Below are 20,082 nucleotides of genomic sequence, written 5' to 3'. Positions count from 1 at the left end.
TCAAACTGAGCTGTGTGTAGGCTCTCGCTAATTAAGACTGAATTCAGTCTTTCCTTCTATTTCACCTCTTCATAATATAAACTCCTGGGCATGTCACAATGGGCATGTGGCACTCATCAAGACCCAGGCCAAATGTCCCTTTACCATTGGTCTTCTACCACTTCATGGGGGTTCTCCATGTGTATTCCCCAGAAGAGCGGCCAAGGCTGGGAATAGCATCCCCGGGAACTTGTTAGAAATGCAAATTCTCAGGCCCCACCCCAGATCTACTGAATCAAACACGCTGGGAGGGGATCCAGCAATCTGTGTTTTAAGGAGTTCTCCAGGGATCCTAATGCACTAAAGTTTGAGAATCACTGTTCTACACCATTTCCGGCAAAAAGTCTATGCCCAGTGGCACTTGCTGCAATTATTAAAAGTCCTGGGGCCAGCTGGGTCTCCCTGTATTGCTTATTAGTTGAGGTTGAAAATAAATCAAAAGCATCTTAATACCCTGGATGACACATGATAGGCTCAGATTTGCATACCTTGTTCTTAAAGATTCTTCTATGATAACAGGAACTTCCCACATCAAAGGACTGATGGTCTTTTCAATCTTTCTGATGTGGATATTCTGAGTTATGAGAACGTCAGTGATTGCAAGGAGCTCACTTAATATCAAAAGATACAGCAAATAGACACTATTTTTGCAGTCACCCAAACATTGGGACACCAAGCTCGCAAAGCCTTGGTGAAAATGCCCCATGATTTTGTAACATTATGAGAGATTAAGGGGGGCCCGGTAGTAGTACTTCATCGCATCCTTATGAGATTCCCAAGTCCATGCTTAAGGGAAGCACATTGTAAAGTTTAAAGCTCTGCCTATATCTGGAGGTCACAAAAGGCTGACCTGTTGACCAAAAGGAATTTTGTTGTGTTCACAAGTTGATACTATTCTCTTTTAAATGGGAGATCTCACATCTTAAAAAAGGAGATTTCTGGCTTCTCTTGAAAGTGAGTTGATATGACAACATAGGACTCACGTTCTCACATGGTATAAATTAACTGCATCTTTACTGAGAAGTGGCATCTGCTCTCCAGGTCCCCACAATTTTCCACTCAGTCTGCGTCACTCAATTATGTTACGTGCTGGCCCCTGGAGCCTTTTGAGTTTGCAGCCCCTATCTACTATAAATAATCCTTTTCATTGTTATTATTAGGATCCTCCTGCATTGGAAACTCTCAGTAGTTACTATATCCATCTGAGATTTCCCAGTTTGGCAAAAATGTTGAAGTTAATAGAATTCATCTTTCATTCCTTGTGTCCAGTTTATGCTTAAAGATGCATCAGCTATGATTTGTTGATTCACTTACTATAAACAGAAAAGTTTTGCTGAGTGTTTTCTGTATTTTTGCTCCAAGTATTTCCCGTGAAATCTCTCAGCCTTCAAAATAATTTCACAAGGTGGGTATTATCATTATCCTCACCTTGCAGATGAGGAAACCGAGGGACAGCGAGGTCACACAGACACTAATAGAAAGGCCAGGACTTGAGCCAAGGCTTTTGGACACAAGAATCCATGCTCATAATTTGACAGACTGTGAGGGGCACTGGCAGCCCAGGGGACCACTGTCACTGCACATTAATGCCCGTTTGTCGTCTAGTCAGTTACACCCCACAATGACCAACTCCTACTGTCAAGTAAGAACAACATCCGTCTCAGAGATGGGTGATCAAGTGTGGGTAGTTCAAAGGACCAACAGTAGGGATCCTAAAAGTACTGGGTAGCCCCAAAGAAATGCAGAAGCACCAATACTCAGCCCTGGTTTTCCTTAAATATTGACAAATCATAACCCACAAGCCCCCGTTGCTTGGCTTTTTAGATGATGACTGCTATATTTCTCAGGGTACTTTGCCAGAGTAGCTGCTCTTTGTCCCAAGAGGCTAAAGCCTGAAATACTCAGAAGTACAAAAAGGTGCCCAGAGAGGTGTATGACCCTTGCACATGTTTGTGTAAGGCCTGCCTTGGCACTCGCAGACCCGCAATGACCCTGAACGGGCCCAAAGTGGCACCAATCTGCTAGATGGCCCTGCAGACTCAGCTGCCAATATCCTGAGTAAATCAATTTTTAGGCCTTAACTTGGGATTTTAGAAGAAGGGCATCATCCACGTCTCTGAAATGGAAGAAGATAACAAATGAAAGGCCAGGCTCTTCGATTCTCCAGGCCTTTTCCAGCTGCCTGCCAAGGACAGAGGTTCACAGGGGACATGTACAGGGATGGTCCCCACAAGAATCACAGTGTTTGTTACCACAGGGCTCATGGGTTTGGGTCTCTAAACCCTCTGAGACATCCCTGACCTGGGAAGCTGGGCTGGGCTGAATCCCATGTAAATTGCAGCAAGGACCTTTGCCCAGGCTATGCAGGCAACCTAAGCGGTCTGGATCAAAAGGAGCCTGATTGGCCTTCTTGGTCCCTGGTCCCACGCTCCAACCCTGGTAGTCAAGGCCTTATCACTCCAAGGCCGGAAGAAGCAGTGAGAGATGGCCTCAAGGAAATGCCAAAGTATTTCTCTACAAGCGAGGGCAGAGCCAGCCTAAGCTACACCTACATCCAGGCCCTCTCAGGGCAGAGAATGGGATCAGGTGGGAGCCACAGGTCCACTAACTGCACCCTCTGGGTGAGAGTTTCAAGAGGGAGAGGGACCCAAAGTGAGATCCCAGAAAGGGCAGATTCCATGGAGGCATGTCCAGGCTCACATACCCCCAGATATCCCCACCCAGGACGCTAGCTCTGCAGGATCCTAGTGGCATCCAGCCCATGGCAGAGCACCCCTCCAAGGCCTGATGTGCCACTGACACAAGGAATCTGGAGTCAGGAGAAAATGGACTTAAGACAACTCTTCCACATCTCACTGTGTGAGCTTGGGTATCTGTATACTCGGCTGTAAGGTGGAGATAATGAGACCTGTCCTGCACAGCTCAGAATAAAGGTAACATGTAGGTTTTTGTACATTGTAAAGTGCTGTACGAATGCAGAAGATCATTTTTATTATTCTGCAAAGTAGGGCCTCACTAAATGAAAAAAATTCCCTAAAGAGAACTGTAGGTTGGATTGGCATTTCATATTTCAGCACATATGAACACACTCATGTTGGTCCCTGGTGCTGGCCTGAGGTCTCGTCCATACGGCTCTGAGAGCTTTTGCCCAAGGTGACCTCTGTAATGTTTAGTTATCTCCACATGTGCCCAAGGAAGACTCTCTTCCTCTCGGATGTGCAGACGTAACATCCTCCCCCAAAGTGGGTTTCCATTGAGACACAGTGGCTTCTTCCCCAAGGGCATGTTACTCATTCAGTCAGAACTTCCATCGGTGTTTCCATGCACTGAAACACAACTTGGAAGACTCTCAAAAGGATGTGGTCCTCCTGGTTTGTCCCAGCCTTTCCCAGAGCTACTGAATCAGTCTGCTTCTCCCTCATTGGCTCACGCTGAGGCTGCTGGAACAGCCTGCACAGCGCGCTCATGGGAAAAGCATGAGATGCTGCCGCCATCTTGGAGGAAGCAATTCAGGGCAGCAGTCAATACAGGGGCTCCAACGCTCCGCAGTGTGGGTTCAAATCTTGGCTTTGACACTATCTGTTAATGTTGGGCTCTTATAAAATATGTGCAATATAGGAGCCCCTACTTCATCAGCTTGTTTATTAGGATTAAATGACATAATGTTTTAAAATGCACTGCACTCTTATTACTGAGTTTGTGCCGTTAGCTACTGACTTCACTTCTTCATGCTTTTGGCTTTCCTTTTCTAACTGTTCCAAATAAATAATAAACAAACTAACATAGTATAGTAATTGTTTATGCACTTTCCTATTTTTTCCATAGATGATTCACAACTAAGGTTAACAAAAAGCACATCACACAGCGCCCGGCTGAATAGATAATGTTCAATAAACGGCAATTGTATCATTATTCGCTGGAATTATCATTCACGCTCATTCTGCTACAGAGGCATTTTGGCATCTTCTAAAATTACGGCTTTGGGAGTGTCCCAACAGAAGAAAGAAGCACCTGAAAGCAGAGACAGTAGTCAAAGATGGATTTGCTCTTCTTTTGTACTCAACTGGAAGATTCAATTAAAGGGCCATAGTTTCTAAGTACTTCATTCCCTTGAGGGGGAGAAAATCTCACAGATGATGTGATAAATAGGTTAGAGGACATTTGTCCTTTCATAACTTAAGTGTGCAAAGGGTAAAGTCTTCCCTCTGATGGCTGAAACTTGAGGACACTGCCTTTTTGGTGTTTCCAGTACCTTCCCAGAGGAGGCGCTCTGTAAACACCTGCTGAGCGGATGGATGGATGGATCCTCAGGTGACACCTCTGCCCTGTGTCTGAAGCAGCCAGAGGAAATGCTGCGGGGCAGAGCCCTGGCCTGGAGTCAGAGTTAAAGCAAAGGATAAAAAGGGCTGTTCAGACTCTTTCTGCTTCAGAGGGCTGCCTCTAACCCTCACAGGACAAGGCAGCAGTGTAGACAGGAATTGGGGGCTCTGTCTCAACACCATCTAAAGGCAACGGCACGCCAGGGGCCTCAGCTGCATCATAGCTAAACCTTACAACCAGTCCAAGAGGGAGAACTCATGAGCCATTTTACAGGGGAAGGAACTGACATCCAGACTAACGACTGCCCAGGAACCTCCAGACTAATGTCCCTGTTTATCTGCTCTGCCTCTCAGAGAGGAGCCCAAGTGGGTGAAGAGGTGAGGACTCATTCTCTTCCTCCTTCACATCTCCAGAGAGACTGCAGGAGTGCCAGACTCTGTGGGCAGGCTTCTGAGCTCCTGAGGGTCCCCTGAGAACCCTGGAGAGGTGGCAGAGAGGAGCAGGGTTTACCGAATTTGGAGAGTATGTACTAGGCCAAAGCATGGCATAGAACTACTTAGTCATGTGGTCACTAGCCCTCACTTCCCCACCTCATCTCTTAATTCTCTCGCCCTCTCTCTCTCTCTTTCTCACACACACACACACACAGAGTTAGAAAATCTGCACTGATAACATATATATTCATTGAGGCTTCTACGTTCATGAGAATCATTAACACTTTCCCAGGTACAGGACAAACTCCATTCCACAACTGAAAAGGCACGAGTATTTGTGTTTATTCTTCTTATACACTCAAGAGAATTCCAAAAGACTGCCTCGATTTTTCTTGAAAATCCACTTGGCCCCTGCTGGCATTATCCAACCCCTCTTGGAAAAGGGTGGCCCCAGTGTTAGCCACCACTGGCTCCTCGTTCAGAAAGCAAGTCCTTTCATGGGGCTCAGCTGTTCCTCAGGCATCCAGTAAAGCTGGCCATGCAAAGGCAGAAAATGTGACAACTGTTGGAAACCTTCAGCAGCAGCCTATGGGAGCAACTGAATGTTCTCTGGAGCGGCCACTTCATGGACAGTTAAAGCAGCCTATTATTCAGTTTATATAAAACACCCACCAGCTCCATGGCACCAATAACTGAATACCTCCATTCTTATCAAGTTCATGACATACTGGCCGCACTGCCTTGCCACTAACTTTAGAAACCATAAACAACTTCATTAACCATCAAAATTACACATGCACAGAGGGAAAAGGAAAGAAAAGAAAAACAGCCTTCCTGAGTCCTGAGGACCAAGTTCAAAGATTGCCTGATAGGCAAAACAAAGCCATAGCATTTCAACATCGCCAACAAACGCCTCTCTCACTTCAGTGGCAACGTCTCCAAGATATTTAAGATTTGAAGACTTAGATAAAGAGGGTCTCAGAGCCATGGACACCACATCAAATGCTTCCTAAAAAAGAAGGGCCTGAGTGCATTTTCCCAATAAAGAATCTGTCCAAAAGATTTTGAAAACACTTTAATATACTTTGCTTCCAAAACATGACACACTATTTCTCCAACAAATTTATATGTGTTTCCAGGGAACTCTTGGACAAACAAATTTTTTTTAAAAAGCTCAGGTAGAAGAATGTCTCGAGAGTCTTTTATGCCAATATGTTAACAGACCTTCTCTTTAATTGTTATTATTTCATATACAGCAGTAACCATTCCTTCATCTGCAAAGGAAATATATAATCCAGCTGTGGTGGCTCCAGTAAAAATACCACATCTGTGGATCATTGGCAACACTGTGGCAAGATTGCTCAAATCTAGGCAGTCTCAGAAAGTTCTCTTTTAGACTCAAGATGCACATGGGTACACTTTTCTGAAAGTGCGTATAAACTTGGCCAGAACTGATTGCTCCTTTGTATGCTGAAAACAGGTTTTCAAGATTATCCACACCCATAAGAAGGAGGCTCTCCTGGAATATGATTCCCAGGACCCAGTTGTTATAACAAGTCCTCAGACCCCTCCGGGGCGGTGGCTTGTGCCAGTGCCCTTGTCAATATCAAACAGAACAGGGAAATGAACACTCCCGGTTCCAGCGAGGAGGTTCTACCTCGTGGCTGACAGTGGAGCTGACTGCTGGTTTTCCACTTAGCAGACGAACGGCTTCCGCAGAGAGGATGGCAGCCACTGTTCTGGTCACCATTCTCTCCCTTCTCCAGTGTATGAAGTCATATTACTGAGCCCTGGGTGATAATATTCCAGGAATCGCCCCCCACGCGTCTGTTTAGTCTTTCCCAAAGCCCAGTAGCAAGCATCTTATTTCCAAGCCAGTCTCCCAGATTCAAATCCCCAGCCCAAAGCGCGCCCCGGGGGTTTCTATCCACAGATGTATAAAAGAAAAAGCACCGTAGCTGATCTTTGACAGACTTTTATCCCCAAGACACATGCCCTGCGGCTACCGTGCTGGAATGTCGATGGCCCCCAAACACTCGGGGCCCCCTTCCATCCCAGACAATAGAGCCAGAAAATAAAATGAAAGTGGACTTACTGCTATGGCTTGCAGCCTTTCCTTGTGCAATTCCGCTTCTGCCATCCTAGAGAAGGGCACACAGGCAAGGGAAAGAAGAAAGAAAAACAAAACACACGCTGAAGTCACCCGACGAAATTGATGGGCACCCCGGGGGGCTTGGCTAGAACCCCGGGGAGAGCCCAGAGGCGGCCGGGGTCCGCTCCGGGGGTGGCGGGCAGAGCTGTGCGCACCGCTGGCTCGCCCCGGCTGGCTCGCCCGGCTCAGCCTCTGGCCCCCGCCCGCCCCGCCGCCTGGCTGCGCCCCAGCGCCGCCGCTAACTGCATCTCCCCGCCGCCGCCGGCCGCGCCAGTCGGGGACGTGGGCCGCGGGCAGCTGCCGGGAGGGCGCGCTCGCCCCGTGCTCGTTCTCTGCCCTGACGTCTCGGCGTCTCGCTCCGCCCCTGGGGTGTGGGGGACCCGCGACCGCGGCCAGGGGCGGCTCTAGGCGGGCAGGAGCCGCTGAGGCTGTCGCCGCAGGGGGGAGGGGTCCCCAAGGCACCGACGGACCGCGCGCGTGCGGGTGGGCGCCTGGGGCGCCGGCGCACGGCGGACCTCTAGGGCGCACGGCTGGCGCGCCGAAGTGGACACGCGCTCGCAGGGCCGGAGCAGGGCTAGGTGGCGCCACCGCGGAGCAGATGCCAGCCCAGGGGGCCTCTGGCAAAAAGGGGCGTCCCCGGGCATGGGCCCTTACGGGCGGGCTGCGGCCATCGAGTGTTCTGGTCGCCTTCTAGCTCCTGCCAGATGCTTGGGCTCCATGTGGGGACATTTCCAATAGGGAAGGGCTGCCTCGCCCACGTGCTTTAGGTGGCAGGGTCCTCACACATCACGTCGGCTGAGGGCAGGGTACAGCTCAAAACAGGCCTCCCCTCTGTAAGGCCAAATACGGCTTAGAAAGACAGCCAAGAATTTGTAGTCCTAGGGCCTCGGCTAGGCCAGGCTTGACCAACTAATTAGCTGTGAAACTTTGGGCAATTCACTTAACCACTCTGAACCTCAGTTTCCTCATCTGAAAAACTGAGTGTCCTCAGTGATGAATGAGATAAAGGTGCTTTGTAAAGGGCAATCTGTTCGTATCATTATCCTGTGACATTCTGGGCTGAAAGTCTTGGAGGGTCGTTACTTCTATACACAGTCTTTGAAAGGAAACGTAGGGTCTAGTCCCTAAAATACTTCACCTATTCTTTACCAAAACAGGAGACAGTACTAAAGCACATCTTTTGCAACAGCCTATGGGCTGGATATGAGAGATGGACAAGACCCAGTCCAAAAGGAAATAAATGCTAAAAACAAACAAAATACTTCTTAACATTCAGGAGGGACCTACTAGAATTCCCAACATTCATAAGCAAATTTTCCCTGTAAAATGAAATAAATACACACACACACACACAAAGAAAACATTGGGACCTCTTCAGATCCTTCATGGTTCTATAAATGCAGGACTTAAGGCATTTTAAAAGGTATGCGCATTAGATTTCTCCAGATCATCTCTTTCCTGGGCAAATTCTTGCAATTCAACTAAATTGCCTTTTCGACTGCCATGGAGGTTTTACCTGTCACTTGATGAGCAATTATTACTCTGCCCAAAGATGAAAGAGGTCACCAAGGAGTTTTACTGACTGATTGTTTTCCCTTCCTTTTTATAAGGAGGGTGCGTAGAGCTGTTTGTGTCATAAATCCAAGCCAGTGCCAGATTCAACATCTCACTCCAGTATATCCAGAACTTCTTTCTGGCTAAGACCCATCATTTTCTTCACAGACATCATTTTCTTGTTGCTTCCAACATCAGCTCCAGCATGACAAGTCCTTTGAGGGGTGTTTGCTCACCAGTAAACAAAGCTGTTATTGCTTGAGCAGAGTGCCTGTGTGCTCAACAAGAGTAGAGAATCAGAAGATGAGGAAAGTGAGGCCAGAGAGATTGAGGGACTCCGCCAGAGTCCTAGAGCTGGGATTTCAACTCAGGTCAGGCTCCCCAGAGCCCGTGTTATGAACCACTCAGGACCAGGCTCGGCCAGTGAGATGGAGGTGGGGCAGGTCCCAGGAGAAAACAAGAGAGCAAGAAATGGTCCATTTGCCCCAGCTATATAGATACTAAAAAGGAATAGAGGAGCACGACAATGCGAATGAACTTAATGTCACTGAACTGTACACTTAAAAGTGGTTTAAATGGTAAATTTTATGTAATATATGTTTCATCACAATAAACTTTTTTAAAGGAGTCATGGAAGGGGAGATGGGGCCTGGACACCCCTTGGAAGTGACCAATTGGAAAGCTCTCATCCTCAGGATAGAAGACTCAAGATTGGGGACACATATCTGGATGTCATCTACTTTGAGGTTATAGCTAAAGAAAGGAGAATGGCCAGGGTGAGAAGAAAGAACAAGAAGAAGAGAAAGCCCAGCAAAGAAGGCTGAGAAAGTATCATCTGAGAAGTAGAAGGAAAAATCAGGAGAAATGTTTGTACCAAAAGCCACAAGAGGAGGAAAGAGGTTTTCAACAGGGTCACATGCTTCCAAGAGTCAAGAAGGATGCAGACCAAGATGAAGCCATTGGCTTGCGCAGTCAGGAAACCATGGGTAAGTGTGGAAAAGCAGTGTGTGGAGGGTGAGCTTGGAAGCGATTATGGAGAGTTGAGAGTGAGTGAGAGTTCGGGAAGAAGGATCCATGAGTACAAACCATTCCTTTCAGATCTTTAGATGTGAAAGATGAAGATGGTGGGGGAAACAGGAAGCTGGTCTATGGGAGCAGGGTCAAGTTGAAGGGTTGTTAGGTCAGGTGAGACTTGAATGTTTCAGGGCCAAAGGGAATTAGGCATCAGGGAAGTGAGGCCAAAGACATAGTCAAAAGGGAAGGTAAGTATTAGGTCTCGGATTAGACCAGAGGGCATCCAGATGAGCACTGGCGGCCACCTGGGCCTTGGAAAGAAGGGGAACTGAAACAGGCAGGCGGATAGAATGGGTAAAGACAAGAAGAAATTTTGACATGAAGGAGAAAGAGGCTGCATTCGTTACCCTGGTTTTCCCAGCTGAGAGAAGGGTCATCGGTTGAGCTTGATGGAGTGGGGGTAGGGGACTTCAGACAAATAGAAATGGCTCGTAAAGAAGCTGTGGGAAATGGCAAAAATTAAGCCACAGTTCCCAACCTGAAGTATGCATCAGAATTTCCTGGGGCACATTTCTCTGACTATATGTACAGAATTAAATTTCTGTGAGGTGAGGTAGGGGTTAGGGATGGGTTTAGAACCATAGTACTAATTGAGTTTACCAGGAAGAGAGAAAAGACTCATGGCCAATCATGTGTACTTCCTCAGGGATTTTTAACCATCTGAGACCCATGACATGCAGTGGTTGTGTTTACTCAGTGTTGAGGACTGTCAAAGCAGGTATAGCCAAAAGTCAAAGAAAAGAAGAAATTCAGAATGCTGGACCCTGGGGTTTTGTCCAGGTGGAAGTGTACCAGATTCTTTCATGTTTTTTTGGATGCCCAAATTGTGAGCCACTTTCCATCTTTGGGGAATTCTCATGTTATGAGCCATAGTGAGAATCACAGCAACCTCCCATCATAGAAGCTGGGGAATGCCAGACACTTACTTCCCCAGACCCCCCAGAAGCTATGACATGGTGTGCAGTCTGGGCTCAGTCAGGCCCGTGCACCTGCCAAGGATCTGGAAGACACAGCATTAGAGAATTCTTTCAGGCTGGTAGTCCACCTTCAGTCCTGCCCACTGCCCAAGCCTCCTTCTCTAGCCTTCCCAGCTGTTCTGTGAGCTCCTGAATGTACTTTCAATTCATTCCTTCTCTGCTTCTATCACTTAGGATCAGTTTCTGTTGCTGGCGACTAAGAATCCTAAGCGAAACAGAGACGTGAAGTGAATGGCTGATGCTTGGCCAAGAGCAAAAGGAAAACATTTTCTCCTCTTCCAGCACTTCTCCCCTCTAATCTCTAAATTCTATCATTTTAAAATCATTGAACCCCTTACAAACACAGAAATTTATAACCAAAATTATTCCATTTCTTTCATAAACATTTATTATATAGCTATTCCATACTAGACATCAGGCTATGGCTTGGTATTACAAAGAATTCATAGTCTTGTGCTAATATTGGTGACTTTCTGCCCTCCACACATTTAAAATCTGGAAAGGTCCATTACAGTGGTTCATAACGTGTGTAACAAATCATTAGTTTTTGCTGGGACATTAAATTGTGTTGTATAAGCACAACCTGTATTATTGGTTTATTTGATAGATGCTGCATTGCAAAGCATGATGCAGAGAGAATACAGAATGCTAGATTTGCAAAATAGATGTTTTGTTCATAAAAATTTCAGAATCTATTTTAGGGCATGAGTCCTTTGGGAACCACAGATGACCATAGCCTAGTCCCCTGTGGGGAAAATAGGAGCTTTGTAAAGGGAGAGGGAAATGACGTGCCAAGGCCCACTGAGTGAGTAAAAGTTAAAGTCTTATTGAACAGTAGCTAAGAGTGTGAAATTTCATAGTAACCTGAAGCTTTCCTTTAACAAAAGTAATTTTAAAAGGCATGCTAGGGTCCTCCAAAATGTTGTATTTTTATCAGCTCTCTTTTGCCTAGGATCTTTTAGAATACATGGTCATCCAAAACATAGGTGATGGCTGCACAGAGTGACAAGGAGGGGAACAGTGCTTGGAATGGTTTTGGCTCCCGTGGTGGTGAACAATTTGGGAAGATTGGTGGGATTTCAGGTTTGTGCTGTTTTTCTCTATGAGATACAAATGATAGATTCATATAAAGTCTCCATGGTGCAAGAAAGAGAAAGACGTTAGAAAACAGAGCGCCAGCATGGGAGATAAACTAGGCTGGATGTCACCTAAGGTAAATGTTGGCTAGGGGTCTCTACATAGCAGATTCAAAATGAGCACTTGGCAATCTGGCTAGACATGAACATGAATATTTCAGTTTGATGGCCTTTTCTCTTGGTTAGCTTTGGCAAAGTCACTTGATTGATGTGGAAACTAGGAGGTATGAGGAGAGGATACAGGAATTAGAGCCGGATGGTTAGGGATCGATCTACACTTACCCTGCTAGGATATTTGGATGTTGGTTCATAATAGTCTTCTTACTAATAAAAGTTTTGAAAAGTAGGATTAGAAAGTGGGAGGTGGGCATGATATAGTGAAAAGGCATGAGCTCTAAAGACTAGTTAGAATCCCAGCCCTCAGCCTCACCAACTACACTACCTTGAATTCTTGTAGCCTCATTTTCCTCATCTTTAATGGAGGACAATAGCTCTAACCGCATATAGATAGTGTGAGAAATAAGAATAATAGATATAATATGCTTGAGAGTGGACACAGGAGGTGCTCCAGAAATGGTAGGTCCTAATTACTCAACCCTATTGCTTCATTAAAAATGTCATAGACCAAATTAAGGGAGTGACTTGACTTTATGCATCATCTAATGCAGGCTTTTAAAATTTTTTTTAGAAAAGAGGTGAACTCTCAGTAAAAATTCCCCACATTGGTAGATACTTCCCTGTTCTCATCTTTTAAAAGGGAGAATTGTGCTCTGTGTCATTTATTGTCTAGAAATTTCTTTACCAGATTCTCCTTTTAACGATTCATAGACACCTATAATCTTATCTTTGTAGTGGGTCAATTTAATAATTATAAATAAGAAGGAATTAGAAGGGAATTATTTTTTAAATTATTATTATTTTTATTGAGGTCATGTTAGTTTATAACATTATATAAATTGCAGGTGTACATCATTTATCTTGACTTCTGTATAGACTGCAGAAGGGAATTCTTGAGATGAGATAGAGTAAGTCCTAGGAAAAGATGGAAAGAAGAGCTGAATTTTGGAGTGTTGGGAAGAGAGCTCCATGCCTACATATTACAGGTGCTCCTGGTGGGGTTGATTCTGTGTTTGGGTGTGAATTAGCTACCAAGTGGAAAAGTCTTTGGGAAGGCCAGTCTGGTTATCTAATGCCAATAGACACACTCAGGTCATTGGCTTCTCAGAGGGCTTAGAGGCCAGCCTAGTTTGCCTTAGTACAATGACCACGATGTGCCCCGTCAGCTTGGAATCCCTTTCTGTAGTGTGGCCATCGACACTTTCATTGTTAGCCACAATTCAATAATGTGTACACATTCTGCAAGTCAGCACTGCAGACAAGAGAGAGATTTCCTGTGGGGTTGGCGGTGGAGGGACAGTGGCCTGTCAATTAAATCCTCTGTGTCCTCCTGGTTGGAGAATGAATAATGAAAATGGGAAAGTCAGGCTTCGGTTCCTACCACCTACAGATGCTGTGCCCACCTGACACCCTTTGGAGAATCAGGAATCTCAATCCTACATGCCCATCCTCCGTACACTGGCGAAATGGATCGAACTTGCATCCGGCCCCTCTGAACCTGTCTCACTGACAGGTAGTAGCCAGCCAGTCTCAAAAATTGCTCCTTACTCATATGTAACCTGCCCAGCTAGAGCCTCCTGGACAAATTGCCTTTCCCAAAAGTAGCTCGAGGTAGAGCAGGAAGAGCACAAGACAAAGTCTGAATCCTAGGTCCTGATCCCAGCTCTGCCACTTACCCTGTGAACTCAGACAAGTCACTCAACCTCTCTGAGCTGAGGTTTCCTATTTATAAACTGGGAATAGGGATAGCCAACTGCCCCACAAGGTTCTTGTAAGGACTAAAGGAGCTCATGAATAAGGAAGTGCTTTGAGAACCATACATGCTCTGTAAGTGTAAAGGACTACAGTGAAAAGGAAGACTTCAAAGTTAGGGACGTAAGGACTGGTCCTCTGGGGAAATGTTTGCAGGACTGTGCAACATTCTGTAGCAGCCACAGCCTTGGCCCACCAGGAGAAAAGACTCTGCTAATACATAAGACAAAAGGAGCTTCCCAGTTTCTGATGGGTTTCTAAGACAATCAAACCAATCAATGAAAATGATCAACACCGCCTAGGGTTCTCTTTGACTCTTTGGTATTCCTCAGTCACCCAACTGATTTCTGCTTTATCTGGTCTGAAGACAAACAGCCCCACATTCTGATCTACATATTGAAATAGCTTAACTAAATGCAGAAAAGGCTACCAGCGTCGGAGGATGAGATGGAAGAAGCAGGAGAGAAGGAAACAGAAAAACTCGTGTCTTTTGTGCCAATTGTGCATGCGTGAAACTTGTATTTGAAAGCTCCTTGGTCTGTGTTTACATTAATGTGTTCTCCTTTCTGCATTCATTCAGAGCTAAATTTATCCCACTAGAGGAGACGGCATCCTTGGGGAGGAGGGGTGGAAAAAGAGTCCACACAGAGGCGGCTGCTTGATTGGGAGCCAGGAGCACTGGGGGAGCTCCAGCCCAAGGAAGGCAGCCCCTCCGGAGGCTCCGAGGACACAGCCTGTACTGACTCGACAAAGGGATGTGTTTCCATTGTAGCACCTGCACCCTTCACTTCTGACAAGAGTGTGAGCACAAACAAGACATCAGATCTTGTGTGTTAGAGAAGGCAGATCCCTGACTCCCATGAGCTCCCAAGTCTGGCCCAACCCTTCAGGAAATGGACACTCAGCAGCTCTCTAGGCCTCCCCAGTCAAAGCAGTGTCTGTCCCCTCCGGGAGAAGTAGCAGGGCAGCTGGCAGGGCCACTTCTCATGCAAAATTGTGCTCCCCTTCTGTTGTGGTGTCACTCCGGTTGTTTCCTCTCCTGAGGCACCTTTTCAGGGGTGAGGGTGGAGGAGAGGGTGGTGGCTGCATCCTACGATCTGGGTTAGATTCGGTGCTGTGCACCCGTAACTGGAGGTAAGATGGTTGATGCCTGTGCGGGGACCCAGGTGCCTCCTGTCTGTCTTCCATGGTTCTCCTTCTTCCCGCTCAGTTACTCTTTCCTCCTCTAATTCCTTACCTTGCACTCACCCCTAAGTCAAGCCCTTATTATGCCATCTTTTACAAGTGGACAGGTCATTGCCATTGAGATCGCTTTTCCCATGACCAGAGAGCTCTCTGCTAGAATTGAAGATCTCCCTATAGAACAGGCAGTCCGTTTCCATCTGGGACTCCGTCCCCTTCATTGTGCGGAACTGCCCTTTGTTGGGATGGCGGAGGGGAGAGTCCAAGTGTCCTGGGATGGTTCTCCTTTGTTTGAGGCTCAGCTAAGTCACCACAGATCTTGCCAGTGCTCTACCCTGTTTTTAGCCTCCAGTACCCTCTACTCCTCCCCAGAGAACTTGACACCTTCTTCATCTGTTTGTCCCACTCCAAATTTGGTGCTTTCTCATGCCCAGAGCTATGCCTGGAATGCAGCCTCCCCCTCTCTTTTCTAACTTTCCAAGACTCCTCTTGTTAACTCCACAGAGTTCCAGAAATCCCCCCTCAGAGTGTGCTGGCGGTCCCTTGGGGAAGGACAAGTGGTTATTCCTCCCAATTCCTAACATAGTGTGACTGTCATATTGATTGCCTGACTTGTCACTCTTCCAGTTAACTCTAAGAATCATAAAGTCAGAGCCCTGAAGGAGATCTTAAACTAATCAGCATCCCATAAGCCACTAGGATGGTTGTCTGCATGCAACAAAGCTACTTACGTCGGGAGGAAGCATGGATTGGACAAATCTGACCTTGAGTCCCAATTCTACCACTTAATGACCTTGAGAGGTGGACTTGACATCTCTGAGCTGAAGTGACTCTATCTGTAAAATGGGAAAGATAATAGCATCCATTTCATAAGATTATGGTGATGATCAAATGAGGTAATAGATCCAAAGTTCCTAGCATATTGTAGGTGCTCAATGAATACTCTTTTATAATTATGAGCATAATCTTATTTACTCCTTGATGTCTGTATCACTCTGGATGTGTTTCCACATAGATGTACCTGTGTTCAGGTGAAAGCTCCTGAGTCCCTTGTTCAGGCCAGCACCAGATGCTATGGACTAAATGCTTGTGCCCCTCTACTCACCCCCCACCACCACCACCAAATTCACATTGAAATCTGCAGTGTGATAGTATTTGGCGAGGGGGGCCTTTGAGAGGTGATGAGGTCATGAGAGCGGAGCCCTCATGACAGGATTAGTGCCCTTATAAGAAGAGACACTAGAGAGCTTGCTGTTCTCTCTCTCCACCCTGCCCCCCCACACCAGGCAAGGACACTGCGAGAAGATGGCCATCCACAAACCAGGAAGAGGGTGCAAACTGAATCTGTTGGCACCCTGAGGTTGGACTTCCCAGCCTCCAGAACCGTAAGTAATAAGCGTTTGTGGTTTAAGCCACCCAGTCTATGGTAATTTGGTAGAGCAGCTGGAGCCGACTAAGACACCAGGTGTGCCCAAAATGGCCCTTCAGACTAGACCAGCACTGACTCATGAATGCGCTTGACTCTTGGATCTTACCTCTCGAGTTGGCAACCCAAGGTCTTTTGATGCTGTGCAAACTTTTTTTGTAACATTTTGGCTTTGCCAAATTCTGCCCATATCATGAGAGACTGCAGGAGACAAACGTACAAAGTATTCTATGGGGGCCGGCCCGGTGGCACAGCAGTTAAGTGCACATGTTCCACTTCAGCGGCCCGGGGTTCACCCCTTTGGATCCTGGGTGTAGACACGGCACCACTCGGCATGCTGTGGCAGTCATCCATATAAAGTAGAGGAAGATGGGCATGGATGTTAGCTCAGGGCCAGTCTTCCTCAGCAAAAAGAGGAGGATTGGCAGCAGATGTTAGCTCATGGCTAATCTTCCTCAAAAAAAAGAAAAGAAAAGAAAGTATTCTATGGTGTGATTTGTGCTTCCATCTAGAACATCTTAGAAGCTTTGCAGGAGGGCAGATCACAGAATTCTTTTGAGAATCTGGTAAGAACCATGGACTGTTCCCCAGGGCAATGCACAAGCAGACAACATTTTGTATACAATTTCTGAGCTTTCAGAAACCCCTTGAATTCTTCCATGGACACTCTTAGAAGACCCATGGAACTCTGGTTTAAAAAAACAATCTCTGCTCTGGAACCTAGAATATCAGAGGAACTGAGAGAGAGAGAACAGAAAGTGGATTTATCTCCAAGAGCCAAGAAGCTCGCCTTGGTTATTAATGCAATAGCACTAGAAGTCTGGGAAGTCCTGCTCATCCCCGAGGCCCCCTGCCCAAGCTGCCTGCTGTCCACTCTGAGAGCTGCCCTTCCTTAGTTCCCACTCACAGCTGCTGGCAGAGAAAAGGCACAGGCCCCCCTTCCCTGGGCGTGGGTTACCTCTGCTATCTTTCTGCCAACCAGAAGCTTCCTCTGACCAATGCCTATCCAGTCTTTAGTCTTTCTAGAGTAGCCTTCACTCTGTCTTCCCCAAAAGATATCTGTCTTGCCCTTGTAGGTATCCTTTCAATCCATTCTTGCCTCCCAGGATTAGCTTGAAACTACTTTCTATTCTAGGTGGAAACAATAAAAACAAAACCAAAACAGATATCAAGATCCAGTGTTTGAAGAGAATAATAATAAAATAGTTTATCCACATCACGCTCAAACAGCATTAGGTTCCACATCATCAGGCACCATTTTGAATAGCCTCCAATATTCAAAATCCACTTTCCAAAGGCCTGCCCCACTTTCTTGCCTCTGACACTGCTGAGTGAAGTCATTTGACTTCCACTTTAGAACTTCCAGAGAGAATTTAAGCTTGATCCAAAACCACTGGACTCTCCAGCTTCCAAGGAAAATAGTCCGTCGCTGAATTAAAGACACTGTTAGGTTGGTTGGAGCCAAAGCAAATGGAGCAGGCTTTTTCTTAATAAGGAGGAAGCCGCCTTTCCAAGGTGGTGACCTAATGAGGCAAGTGACAAATGGGTGTCAGGTTTCAAAGCCCAGCAGCCTGGAAGGCCAGGCAAAGGATACTGTCTTTTAGGACGGACTACAGAGCAGCCTTGAGACTTCACACTTGCCCCCTGCACAAGTGAGGTCCTAAATTTGATAATCCCTTTACTTAAAAAACATTGTAACAGCCCTAGTCCACAGAGGAAACATTTGGTAAGAATATGACCATTGGTGGAAAGAAATGGGCAAAGATACACTTTTGCCATTTTACTTTAACAGGAGTGCAAAGGAGTATTTTTCCTGAGTTACAATAAAGCAGAAACAAATTGATTTAAGTAAAAACCTGAAAGTTTCCAAAGGTCTTTCTAAATTAAATAAAGATTTGAATTGAGTATTGGGGAGACTATTTGAATTTAAGTGTAAAATTTTGGCTTTTTAATTTAATAAACACTTACATGATGTTTCTCTGGCCCTGGATCCCTTCTAACCGCTATGCAAACATTAACTAATGCAATTCTCATAACAGCCCTACCAGGGCAGCGCTACTATTATACCCATTTTGCAGATGAGGAAACTGAGACACAGAGAGCTTCTGGTCACACTGCTTCTGTGGCAGGTGTAATCCTATCAGGTAATGAATTTGTGCTGTTGGAAGCGTGTACCTGTGTGAGACTATCAAAATGTTGGGAGGATATAACAGTATTATAAATAATATGCATTTGAAGGAGATAAAAGGGATTCTTTTCCTTTTGAGGTACTTGAAATATCATCCTCCCTAAGGGACAAGCCCTCAGATAACAATCATGAAAAGGGCAGTCAACTAAGCCACTTTCTTCCATCATCCGTTTCTTTTTTCTTTCCTTTTCTCCCTGCCTTCTCTTCCTTCCTTCTTTCCTTCCTTCACCCATCCTCCTCCTCCTTCCTCCCTTCTTTCCCGGTGCACGTATCGGGCACACACTTCACACCATGCGTTGTCCCAGGTGCTGGGGATCAGCAGAGAACAAGACAAAGAAGCTGCCGTTTTGCACTTACGTTCCAGAGAAGGGAGAGAAACATTAAAGGCAAGGAAATCTACAATAGAACTTCAGAAACGTTCTGAAGAAAACCAACCACACTAAGGGGAGAGAGTGGGATGGGGATGAAGAAGGGACAGTCCATCAGAGAGACCAGAATGGAGCAAACGACAGAGCCATGCACATATTGAGGGAAGAGTATCCTGGGCTGAGGGAACAGCAGACAGAAAGCTCTGCCCCATGGCTGCGCTCAGCATATTGGAGGAGCAGCAGGGAGACCAGTGCGGAGGGGGCAGAGGGAGTGAGGGGACAAGTAAGGGGCAAGGAGGCCCAAGAGTGGCGGTCAGATCACAAGCTGTGAAGGAATGTATTTATCTTTTAAGACCACTCTGGCTGCCAGCAATGAGGGAGGGAAGAAGAAGTGAGCAGGAGAGCAGATGGAGGGTCATGCAGGATTCAGGCGAGAACGATGGAATGGTGTGGTAGGTAGACAGAACAATGGCCTCAAAAATGTGCACATCCAGATCCCTGGACCCTGTGACTGTGGTACCTCACACGGCAAAAGGGACTTTGGCAGAGTAGGCATAGGTGGGCACTGATGGAACCGATGCGTGGACAGATCCAGGAAACCTTCACTTTGCAGTTGGAGAGAAGAGTGACAGGGGACGAGAATCCAAAGTCAGCTAAGGAGAAGGAACATGGACCCCTTGGGCTCAAACTCCAGTTCTGGTGCTTATAAAGTAGAGTGTAAGCTTGAGAAAATTACATCATTTCTCTATGATCAGCTCCCTCAATCGGAAAATGAAATTAACAGTGCCTAAGCCATAGGGGTGTTTTGAGGGCAAAAGGAGACGATCGTGTGGAGCCCTCGGCACGTGCCTGGCAGGTATTAAGCACTCTCATACACTGATTAGCAACATTCCTACAAAAGGACTTGAGGGCAGTGATTCAGAGCATTGGTGCCAGGATGCTCTGGGTTCCAATGCCAGCTCCGTATTTCTTAGGTGGGGGACCCTGGGCAAGGTACTTAACCTCCCTGTGTCTCAATTCTATCCTAGGTAAACTGAGGCTGATAATATCTACCTCATGGGGCACATGCGAAGGCCTGTCTTGGCTTTTATTATTCTGGTGGTGGTGATGAATAATGCACACCTTCTAAAAAAAAGGGAATTAGTGTTGATTCTAGATCTCAGGGATCAGAACATATGAAATGGAAATCTAAAGGGTAGGTTTGCTGTGTAAAACAGTAAGAGTCTTTGTAATCAGGTATTTAAATGACTCACACTTTTGCCTGATCAATATGCAGTAAAAGGATGATGGAACATTAAACACATCCACGGTAAGCGAAGATGCTCTCAGCTTTGCCTTCAGCGTGATTTCATGATGCTGTAAA

At 46.2% G+C, this 20,082-nt stretch overlaps 1 protein-coding gene across 15 annotated transcripts in view; it reads right to left on the bottom strand.

The window, feature by feature from the left end:
- Positions 1-20,082, bottom strand: part of PALM2AKAP2 (PALM2 and AKAP2 fusion) — a 467,702-nt gene that overhangs the window by 335,827 nt on the left and 111,793 nt on the right. For 7 of the 15 annotated variants that reach the window (XM_070594973.1, XM_070594967.1, XM_070594975.1 and 4 more), the window contains exon 2: positions 6,889-6,934. The exons of 2 other annotated variants lie outside the window; for them this stretch is intronic. In XM_070594973.1, the coding sequence (XP_070451074.1) occupies positions 6,889-6,934 (46 nt within the window). Of the gene's footprint in view, positions 1-6,888; positions 7,617-20,082 lie in introns of those variants that run through there. 6 more of the 15 variants (XM_070594966.1, XM_070594963.1, XM_070594964.1 and 3 more) reach the window with 2 other exon arrangements.

The sequence above is a fragment of the Equus przewalskii genome, chromosome 26, assembly GCF_037783145.1.
Source record: "Equus przewalskii isolate Varuska chromosome 26, EquPr2, whole genome shotgun sequence".
In the NCBI taxonomy this organism is placed as follows: domain Eukaryota; kingdom Metazoa; phylum Chordata; class Mammalia; order Perissodactyla; family Equidae; genus Equus; species Equus przewalskii.
The sequence above is the reverse complement of the archived record's forward strand: the minus strand, read 5'-3'. Positions and strand labels throughout refer to the sequence as shown.